Raw genomic sequence first — 12,101 nt, 5'->3', positions numbered from 1 at the left:
TAGCCTCAATCCACTGTCAAAGAATTATTTTCTTTCCACATTTAAGAAGCTTATATCAAGCACATGAAATTAACCCTGAAATGTTCTCACTTATTAAACTTGCTTTCTCAAAGCCCAGTACAAATTAATTTGCAAAGGAAGGACTGTTCACCTGCACTTGATTCACTGGTTGATTAAACGTACGGTTTGAACAGGAAGTGCTAAAAACAGTGAAGTTCTGTAAAAATATATGAAATCCAATTAAACTCTTCACCCACAAAGAAGCTTCATGCATGTTGTATATGTATATAAACTGACTCAAAAATTCTTAAGTTTTAAAATAGGATAATGAGGTTTAACAAAAGCAAGTGTAGAGTCTTACACCCAGGGAGGAATAATTGCATGCACTGGTACAGGCTGGGGGATGATGTGCTGGAGAGGAGCTCTGCAGAGAGGGACCTGGACGTCCTGGTGGATGACAGGTTGGCCATGAGCCAGCAGTGTGCCCTTGTGGCCAAGAGGGCCAATGGCATCCTGGGGTGCATTAAAAAGAGCGTGGCCAGCAGGTCGAGGGAGGTGATCCTCCCCCTCTACTCTGCCCTGGTAAGACCTCATCTGGAGTACTGCGTCCAGTTCTGGGCTCCCCAGTACAAAAAAGACAGGGATCTCTTGGAAAGAGTCCAGTGGAGGGCCACAAAGATGGTGAAGGGCCTGGAGCATCTCTCCTATGAAGAAAGGCTGAGTGAACTGGGCCTATTTAGCCTTCAGAAAAGAAGACTGAGAGGGGATCTGATCCAGGTTTATAAATATCTGAGGTGTGGGGGCCATAGTGGTGAGGCCGGACTCTTTTCAGTGGTGAGTGGAGACAGGACAAGGGGAAACGGACATAAGATGCAGCATAGGAAGTTCTGCACGAATGTGAGCAAGAACTTCTTTATGGTGAGAGTGACGGAGCACTGGAACAGGCTGCCCAGGGAGGTGGTGGAGTCTCCTTCTCTGGAGATATTCAAGTCTCGCCTGGATGCCTACCTGTGTGACCTGGTTTAGGGAACCTGCTTTGGCAGCAGGGTTGGTCTCGATGATCCCTTCCAACCCCTACAATTCTGTGATTCTGTGATAATCTTTTCTGCTATGTTGCTTGGGACCCTCTGAAACTAATTCTGTCTCTTCCAGACATGCATATATATATATATTCCTCAGTCACTACTGCGCCCAACCAGCTATAACACACTATGGTATTATTCTTCCTAAAGTTGTTCTTTATAGTGAAATCTTCATCAATACTGATTAGATCCCACCTATTTCACATTATCTCTTAACAATCAAACCCCTTCTTCTAGAAGACTATGCAGTCCTTGCATTGCCTAGCTACTGTCCTTTCAAAGAATCAGTCCTTTCCAACAGTCATCACAGCTTTATATTTGCTACTCAGAGTTTCTTCATTCTTTACATTACTACCCATCTTCTGTCCATGATACCATCGTGAATAGTCTAGGAAAAACACTCTGGTCTACCTGGTTGGATATTATCATTTAGATTGAACAAATCTCAGCTCAAATTATAGATTTGGTCCACAGTTACTACCTACTCTTTTGTTCCCACCTATAACCACTTACTCAAACTGCATGCCAAACCTGGCGAGGAGTAATGTAACCTCACTCTAAAACAAAACAAAACAAACTTACAGATGTTGATGCTAGATTCCTTTCTACTGGATCCTGCTGAAAACTTGTAAACTAGGAATTTACTGGGAAAGGGAAAAACTGATGCAACAGGACTTGAACATTTTAAAGTAAGCTCAACATGTATAGTGAGAGTGTAACATGCTACTGCAAATCAAGTGAGAACTAAAATTCTCCAGCCACAGTCTGCCCTGCAGCAGTTAGCACTCAGAGGCTGCTACTTCATTAGAGTATTGCTGACAAACACACAGAACTGATCAGCATTCAAAAAAGTAGGAAGATGCATCTCCCACGAAAAAAAGTAAATAAACAAAAGAACCAAGAAAAGCCCTCAACAATGATCACGTACCAAACTACTTCCTATCTAAAACAAAGAACAAAACTTCTTCCACTTACAAGTTTTAAATTATTTTTGTTTTTGCTGTGCATGCACATCCTACCAGAAACACAAAAAGATTGATATGCAGCACTTGAAGCATGCAGAGAACTGTCTATAACCCAGTGAAATTAAGAACATAACAAATTGAAGATGAAAAACATGGTGTCTGAAATTCGACTTAGTAAAAAGGTTATGATTTCACCATACTTCACCAGAAGACATATCTGTGAATAGGTTTGCATCAACATACAGAACTGTTAGAGCTAAGCCATTCCTCTTTATTCACTGACTCTCTTCCCAACCCATTACACAAGTAATCATGACCATTTTTAATTCTAGCTGTTGAATGTAATAGTTACTGTAATACTAATATTATCCTTCTATGCTATAAGCCTTGAAAATGTACATCCAGAACAATTTAAAAGTACTTTCCTATTATCCTGAAGAAATATTGGAGAATAATTACAACTACAGTTCCAGAATTAAAATGAAAACATTCTGATTTGCAGTTCAATTTTATTCCAAAATCACCACTATACTTCATGTTTAACTATGATCTCTGCAGCAAATTCTAGTTAATGTAATGGATAATCCTTCACCAATATAACAGACCCTTCTACTGAAATAGTTAGGTTTAATCAACCTAACTCTGAATTGTCTCAAAACCAACAAATACAATTTTATCAAAGAATTTTAGAATTTAGAATATTTAGAATTTTAGCATTTAGAATATGGAATACATGTCAGCCCTTCTGACCATTCTCTTAAGTTATATGTATTGTTTGCCAACAGTGCATCATTATTTTTCCTTCTGTTGCACTGCTTTTAATCTATTAACATCAGTCTACAGAAAAAATCCTTATTTTTACTTCATTTCACTATTAGCAGAACTACCTGTATCTTTTTTCTGACATTTCTTATCATTGTATACGTATTACATACATGTAATTTTCACATTCTTTTCATAAAACTGATATTTTTTCACGTACTTGGAGGTTCATACTATATGATCCAGACACTGAAGGAACTTTAACCATTATGTCAATCATTGGCCACAAGAGTGCCCACCTGTGTTCTGTTGAAACAGATCTAAAAGAGTGATTTGCTTGCCTATAAATAAGTCTAAAAATATTTAACCTCTTGCAGGTATCTGCAGAAGCTACTAACATACTTGACTACTACGCACAGCAGCTTGCATGACCTTCATCCAGTTAAGTTTAGTTTCTCAAGACAAAGAATTTGATTCTGATCATCACTAGCCTAAACTGGAGGAGGGTAAAGCAGTAAAATAGCACGTGACTTAAGTGAATAGTTACTTGATAAAGAATAATTAGAGAAAAAACTGCTTAAGGGCAAACCAACATCCAAAATGCAAGATAAAACTTCATAACCCACAGAATTTACGAAACAGCTGATGAGATTACTGAACAAGCAAAACCAGGGATCTTAACTTAAAAGACAAAAAAATTCAAGCTCCACATTATACAAGTGCTATTTTCAAATAACTCAGCATTGAAATAGTATTGTTACCTGCGGAGATGGAGAAAGGCTGTATAGCACTGCTTACGGAACTCCTGGTACTGTTCACTCTGTGTGCCTCCCATGCCTTCCACCATCTCCTTATTCAGCTTCATTGGGGGAGGTAGAGGCTTAGGGTCCCGACCCAAAATATAACCAAAGTCAATGTGAAATAGTTTTCCTATAAGACAAAAGGTGAATGCAATTCTTTACTTCAACAACTCATATTGTATCAAATCTTGATGACAAACAGTAATAAAAAATAGATAAATCCCTAGGCGCAACTTCCAGAAGATAAATTGTTTTCACTGAGCACAATTCACTGCTTTCTGTAATGCTTACACCTTCAGCTATCAAGCTGAAACTACAGACTTAAAGCTAACATCAAATTCACTCAGAGCAGTTAAAAAAAAAAAAAGTTTTGTGTTTTTTATGGAATACATTCATAAAGATTCAATCGGTGATGAAAACAAAGAGACATAAAATATAGTTACATAATACTCTTTGCTCCTTAAGAACTTGTTACAAAATAAAAATATTAATATACATAGTGCACTGTTTTTAGTAATGCATTTGGTTCTCTGGCCTGCAATATGTTACCTCAGTCACATGTTAATTTTACCACAGGAAAATAAGAATAATGGTCCTAAAATCCTTTGTTTGGGTGAGGTTAAGATTTTTTTTATCATATTTCATAATTGAGTAAACATGATTACCATATCAAACACGCTTTAAAATTGAGGAACTTTTCTCCTGAGTTCTTCCAACATTGAAATACAAGTTATAGCATTTCCCTTCTCAGATCAACTATGTCTACAATGTTACTACAGAACTATCTTGAAAAAAAAAAAAAAAAAATTAGATACCTCATTTCAAAGGAGGCAACTTTAGTTCCTACCTGAAGCTTATTTGAAACAATGTTCACAGTATTATCCATAAATCTATTGGGAAGCATTCACTGTCTGTCTCTTCATAGAATCACAGAATGGTTTGAGTTGGAAGGGATCTGCAAGATCATCTAGTTCCCACTCTCCTGATATAGGCAGGGACATCTCCCCCTGCCCAGGTTGCTCACAGCACCATCCAACCTGTCTTTGAATGCTTTCAGGGAGGGGAAATACACAATTTCACTAGGCAACCTGTTCCAGTGTCTCACCACCCCTAAAGTAAAGAATTTCTTCCTAATATCTAAACTAAATCTACCCTCTTCCAGTTTGAAACTATTTCCCCTTTTCAATACTACTGAATCTCATGAGAGATGCAGAATGGAGCAAAATAAAAAAAAAAAAAACACAACCTGGAACACCAATTTCAAACATAATATAATAACATTTGCATAATCTAAAGATTATACGTATATATATATGCAAACAAAAATGCAGTCATCAGAAATATAAGAATTCATCAATGCTTAAGAAGCCACTTTCTAGAAACACTTCTGACTTGCTTTTTAAATAGTAAATATTAACCATATAAGGCAAAAAGTGTTTTTGAAAATGTTCTACAGATTTTCAGTTGGAAATTAAATTTTGAAATGCATCATTTCAAGAATACTACAAGCTGCATAAAAAAAAAATAGGTCAAAATGTTTTATATTAAAAAGGAAAATATTAAATAAAAAATCATAGAACCACAAAAGCATAGAGGTCGGAAAAGATCTTAGAGATTAGCAAGTCAAAATCTACCTATCATGTCCCAGCATTAAACCACATCCTTCAGACATTGTCTATACGTGGATGGAGACTCCACCATTGCTCTGGCCAGTCCACTCTAATGCCTGAATGTCTTCTTGATATCCAACCTAAACCTCTCCTGAAGAAAATGGTATCATCAACTCTTATCACTTGTCACCTCAAGAGATGGATACCTGCATCATCTCAACTTCCTTTCATGTGGCTGCAGAGAGTGTTGCAGTTTTCTCTCAGCCTCCTCCAAAATAAACAATCACAATTTTCTCAGTTGTTTTACTCAAGTCTTGTTTTCTCATCCTTTCATCAGCTTTGCTTCACATACATTCACACTATTCAAATTTCTCCTTGCATCCATGGACCCAAAACACAATTTTCAAGGTGTGGTCTCCCCACACCTTGAATGTACACTCATTTCCCTATTACTGCTAGTCTGCTGAACAATTTCCTTAAGACAGAGAGAAACCATCTTCCTGCAGTCAGCGTGAAGAAGGAAAGGAGGTAAATACAGGACAAACAGGTGTTTGAAACGTTAGCTGAGTTTTACGTCCAAAGCAGAAATCCCTAGTGACACTAATACGTTTATAGAGGAAAATGAAACGTGGATGCAGAACTGAAGAAGTTTTCAACATGAAACTAGAAAATGATTAGTATAACTTATTTAGTCACAATAGCACAGAAGCAGAAATAGATGTACTAACTCTTGCTTCAGCATTATGGAACTGACCAGTTATGAACATGCTTTTCTGTTTCTTTTCACAGAGAGTGATGAGAGAAGTGGAGGCTGGAAGCTATCCTGGACAGAGTGATCATGAAATGACATAGTTCTCTATTCCTCATGAAGTCAGGAGGGGGGACAGAAAAACTGCTACCTTGGACTTCCAGAAGGCAGACTGAACTGTTCAGGAGACCAGTAGGGAGAGTCCCTTGGGATTCAGTCCTGAACAGCAAAGGGGTCCAGGAGGATTGGTCACTCCTCAAGAAGGAAATCTTAAAGGCACAGGAGCAATCTATTCCCCTGTGCCACAAGATGAGCCAGCGGGGAAGAAGACTAGTGAAGATGAACAACAAGCTTTTTCTGCAGATCCTAGAGAAAAAAAAAGTGTCTACCTTGTGTGGAAGAAGGGACAAGCAACCTGGGGAGAGTACAAAGAAGTCATTAGGATGTGCAGAGAAAAAACTAGAAATGCAAAACCCCAGCTTGAGCTCAACTTGGCTGCTGGATTAAAAAAAGAACAACAACAACAAAATTACAAATATATTAACAGTGATAGGAGGGCTAAGGAGAATCCCCATCCTTTACTGGATGCAGTGGGAAATGTGAGCACTGAGGATAAGGAAAAGGCTGAGGACAAGGGGGCAGGAAGGCCCTACAGAGCCATCTGGACAGACTGGATTGCTGGGCTGAGGCCAATGGGATGAAGTTCAACAAGACCAAGTGCTAGGTCCTGCACTTTGGCCACAACAATCCCATGCAATACTGCAAGCTTAGGGCAGAATGGGTGGAAGATTGTGTGGAAGAAATAGAATTGAGGCTGTTGGTTTATGCTTGGCTAAACATAAGCCAGAAGTGTGCCCAAGTGCCAAGACGGCTGATGGCATCCTGGCTTGTATCAGGAATAGTACAATCAGCAGAAGCAGGGAGGTGATCAACCCTCTGAACTCAGCTCTGTTGAGGCTGCACCTTGAGTACTGTGTTCAGTTTTAGGCTCATCATTACAAGACAGACACTGAGACCCTGGTGTGATCAGAGAAGGGCAATGAATTTGGTGAGGGTCTGAAGCACAAGCCTTAAGAAGAGGGGCTGAGGGAACTGGGATTATTTAGTCTGGAAAAGAGGAGGCCAAGGGAAGACCTCATAGTTCCCTTCCCTATCTGAAAGGAAGATGAAAGAGGATGCAGCGAGGTGGGGAGTCAAACTCTTCTCTGAAATGCTCGTGAAAAGACTAGAGGGAACTGTCTCAAAATGCACACAGGGAGATTCCCGTTGAACATTAGAAAAGATTTCTTCTCCACAAGAATGGCCAGATGCTGGAACACGCTGCCCGGGGAGGTGGTTGAGTCACCATCACTAGAGGTACTGCATTCAAAAAACATTTAGATGCAGTATTAAGGGACATGGATTAGTGGGGAAATACTGGTATGAGTAGACAGTTGGACTGGATGACCTAGACGGTCTTGTCCAACCTGTTGATTCTATGATTCTGTATTTGTTTGCCAGTATTAGAACTTGAAGCACCTCTATTCATTTCAGCAAGCTTAAATGATCAACATTCTTGAAAAAACTGTAACAACTAGTATTTTTTCAGCTAGTCATCTGTCTGTCCGTATCACTGAATAATAGATTTTCCATCACCAGACAAAACTGCTTGAGATCTGTCATAAGCACTCTTCAACTCAAGAAACAAATTCCATCATGGTCAATTTTCTGAGAGAAATCACAAGGATACTTAATAAGCAAACTAAATATTTGCTAGTTGATAAATGTCACATTCATGACATTTTGCATATCTAACTATGCTAAACACTTCCCTGAATAGTGTTTTCACACTGTTACAGAAGTTAGTTTACAAAAATGAATTTTAAAAGTAAGTTGTTTGAAGTAGACACTGATATATACAGATATCTTCATTGCATTATAGAAACTGTTTAATTAAAGAGTCTGGGGGAGGGTCTGTTTTCAGTTCACTTATCCAAATCTGTCATCATGAAGAGTTAAGGGACAATATTTGAATAAAAGAATAACTCTACTGGCAGTAATTACGTCTTTTCTTAGTTTGCTTTGGAGGTAAGGAATAAGAGGTGCTAATTAATAACGTAAATTAGTAACTAAGATGTACCTGAACCATTCAAAAACATTAACATGAGTGTATATGAACACGTATCATTTCATACAAAGAATCACACACAGAATTCTAGGGGTTGGAAGGAACTTCATCAACTTATACCTCAGTCCTAAAAATGAATAAAATAAAGATGAGGCCATCTTTTATTGCTGTTACAGTTTCTCTAGTTGTGGTTCAATATTCAGCAACATTCAGCAGATTTTTAGGCTATGACTCAAATGTACACCGAACTTTTAAATTTGAATGCATTCAATATATTTAGTTACATGAAAAATAATAAACAGGTTTAATTTATTTTTATTTGGTTAGATCCAAGATCAATTAAGCCACCATACTAAAATATGAAATAATGATAGAAGGCTCTCTTGGTGTTTTTTAATCAAGGGATGACACTTGGAATCCCACTCTAAAGAAAATGATTGAGATAGTTGATCAAGAACCTCAGGAGGGTTCCTGGATCTTTTAGAAGTTTTTATATCCCAAGTTAATGAAGCTGAGGACAGTGTTATTCTGCATCATCCCTGAGAATTATCAAACCAAAACTTCTGAGAGAGAACTCTGACCATATTTAGTTAAAATTTTTATTCTGAGAATTGACTTTTACAGTGAGTAGTGTATTTACTTAGCACAGTCATTCCTTCCGATACACATCTGTAAGGAAGGAGCAACTTTTCTTCACATGTACAGCTCCTCAAAACACCATTTATTTAAAATTTGTCAGCCTCAGGTGTGACGATACTTGAAAAAATAACCTTAGGTATGATTTTAAGTTGTGCTGCAGTCTACAAGAGTGTCAGCATCATATTTGACAATACCAAGCTGAGTGGAGCAGTTGACACAGCAGAGGGAAGAGACACCATCCAGAGGGATCTGATCAAGCTTGAGAAGTGGGCTCATGTGAATCTAATGAGGTTCAGTAAGACCAAGCACAATGTGGGGCAACCCCAGATATGTACTCGAACTCACAGATGAACTCACTGAGAGAAGCCCTGTGGAGAAGGCAGTATGGGTCCTGCTAAATGAAAACATTAATATGAATCAGTAGAGCATACTTGCAGCTCGGAAGGCCAACAATATCCAGGGCTGCACCAGAAGAGGGGAGATTTTGGTAAGTGAACTTATCAAAAAGAGGAAAATTATATTTTTTTACACAGATAGATGGACAAGACAGAATTGTTTTACAGTAAGAAAGGAGAGCTTTAGATCAGATGTTTGACAAGAAATTTTTCACTGAGAGGGTGGTGAGGTGTTGGAACAGGCTGCCCAGAGAAACTGTGGATGATCCCTGGAGGCCAGGCTGGATGGGGCCCTGGGCAACCTGATCGAATGCCCAATCTAGTGGTTGGCAGCCCCACACACAGTAGGATGCTGGAACTGCACCTGTACTTGTGGTTCTTCTCAATCCAAACCGTTCTATGATTTCATGTTAGTTTAGTAGCTATTGAGTAAAGTTTTTCAGTTCTGAAATAATGTTACAAAAAGCCGTCATCGATTGAGAGTTCCTAGAGTTACATAACTTGACTGGTAAAAAAAGCCAATCAGATTTAGAGTATTGGTTATGTCATAGAACAGATCAAGTTGAAAGGGACCTTCTGGAGAACATCTCATCCAATTTCACTGCTCAAGTAGTGCCACCCAGATCAGTTTGCCCAGGACCACATCTAGAAAGCATTTCAATCACAATCAGCAAACTTTGCCAGGGTTCAGACACCTTCACTATGATTAGTATTTCATGCCATATAGCATGATATTTATATATAATTATCTGTCCTCTCAGTACCAGACATCTTATCAACTTCATGCTTCTTTTAGAGGTTTTTTTCCCCTTTAACATACAGTGAGTGCCACAATATGCACATCTTAGGTCGTGGTCCAACTTGATGATCTTTAAGGTTCTTTTCCAACCTGAGTGATTCTATAATTCTATTTTATGATTCTATTCCATTTTCTAATCCAGTTTCAGATTTATTACACATTAATTTGAAAAGGTTTATAATTATTAGGATGCTTATAAATTAAAGATAAAGACAAAACTGGACAAGTACTGATTTATTACTTTTTCCAAATGACTGCTGAATTTCTATACCACGATATTATTCATTTAAAAAAATAAAAACAAAAAAAAAAAAAAAAAAAAAGGGAAGATACTTTAAGAGGTGAAACAGATCTGATCCCGAGACATTTTTGTAGGGCTAGAAATAAAAGACATGGATTTCTAGTTCTGGGATACTGAAAGTAATAAATTCAATTGTTTAAATATAAACAAGAGAGTATGTATATATGATCATACCATTTAAGAAAGGTGTTTCTAGCTTACATTCCTTGAGGTAAGAGGTTAGCTTTTCCAACTTACAATGTCTTGGCTTGTGAAAGAACAAAGGTAGCAAATGAAAATAATTTCAGGCTCTGAATTTACTGTGGTTCTGCACTGCCCTCTGCTGTTCTGTTTAAATTGTTCCCGTAAGTCAAACTAAGCTACAGTTACTTCCTAACACAGCTTTACCTCTAAAAAACTGAGTTATTATCAGTCTGACTATGCAAACAGTAACTGTAATAAAAAACACTTTATACCCATGTCATATAAATAATTCAAACTTCCTGTCAGATTTTTGAATGTTCATCTGCACAACTGCGATCAAATAAGGGAAAACATATTTGCCTTAGCTGTTATCCCACAAGCTTACTTCAAGACATTCTACCAGAATTAATTTCCAACACTTTCATATGAAGTACTCTGAGTCACTGCATCATATGCCTCAGGCATACTGCAAAGCCATCCATGTGGATATGTCTCATTTCCCTATAAGATATTTTATTTACACTTTTGTCATTCAGTAGATGCTTACTTTACTATAAACACTTTACATCTAACTTTTCTTCATTAGTAAATGAACATATTTGAAGTATCAAAACACCTACAGAAGCTATGGTTCAAAAGTAAGCATGCAAAAAAAAAAATCCATATCCATATTTATTAAGGGTTTCTGCACTTCATCTAGCTATGAAGTTACTTTCAACTAAAATATTTTAACTTCTCCCATCATACGATATTAACTGTATTAGTTAGAATAGCTTGACGGTAAACTCTTGTACTGCCACTTAGTTGAGAAACTCAATACAATTCATCCGAGACTATTTTCTTCCATACTTGCTAAGTGCTTTCTAAGCATTCAAACAGAGAAATTCCAGAAGATAGGTTGATCAACAAGGCAAGCTATCTAGAATTCCTTGAAAACACAGAAACTTGAAACACAGAAGATATCCAGCATTTTTATTTTGCTACTCAGGAGGCAGGGAAGAGAATTAAATGAAATATTCTAAATAAAAAAAGACAAGAAAATGGATGCTTTTTTGAAAAGCAGTTTCCTAAGTAAGAAAACATTACAGGGTTTTTGTTTTCATTGGCATTTCGGGTTTTGTTTTTAAACCTTCCAAACTCTTTCAAAAATGAAATGTTTAACTTCAAATTAGAGATTATTTATATATAATACTATTCAACTTGAAATAAACAGACTGCACCTCTTGAATCCTAACCATTATTTTACCTGAAACCATGCATTATTTCTTTTAAACCATTACAGAACTTAGTAATTTAGAAGTGATCACTAACATTATGCACTCTACATGGCCCATTATCAGTACATATCATGCAACAAAAGGTAATGATATAAACAAAACAAATCAGAGATATTCAAAATACATGTCTGTTATTTTGAACTGCCAAGACACGTGGGTTTCGTTACAAAGGAAAAGATGCCATCTTTTTTTAGCAGCATTCCTGTATGTAACGGAGGTGTACAAGAAAGCTGAGCAGGAACTCTGATCAGGGAGTGCAGAGACAGGACAAAAGACAGAGGATAGATTTAGACTCAAAACTGGAACAGGCTGCCTAAAGAAGCTGTGAATAGGTGTTCCACAGCTGGAAGCGTTCAAGGCCAGGTTGGATGGGGCTAGTCTAGTGACAGAGGATTGGAACTATAAGATTTTCAAGGTCCCTTCCAAACTAACC

The 12,101-nt window shown here is 37.5% G+C and overlaps 1 protein-coding gene across 2 annotated transcripts in view; it reads right to left on the bottom strand.

The window, feature by feature from the left end:
• Positions 1 to 12,101, bottom strand: part of PIK3C3 (phosphatidylinositol 3-kinase catalytic subunit type 3) — a 63,153-nt gene that overhangs the window by 15,304 nt on the left and 35,748 nt on the right. For both annotated transcript variants that reach the window (XM_048932019.1, XM_048932020.1), the window contains one exon: positions 3,571 to 3,739. In XM_048932019.1, the coding sequence (XP_048787976.1) occupies positions 3,571 to 3,739 (169 nt within the window). The remainder of the gene's footprint in view (positions 1 to 3,570; positions 3,740 to 12,101) is intronic.

This window comes from Lagopus muta, chromosome Z (genome assembly GCF_023343835.1).
Source record: "Lagopus muta isolate bLagMut1 chromosome Z, bLagMut1 primary, whole genome shotgun sequence".
NCBI classification, from domain to species: Eukaryota; Metazoa; Chordata; class Aves; order Galliformes; family Phasianidae; genus Lagopus; species Lagopus muta.
Note: the sequence above shows the minus strand (reverse complement) of the source record. Positions and strands in the feature narration are given on the sequence as shown.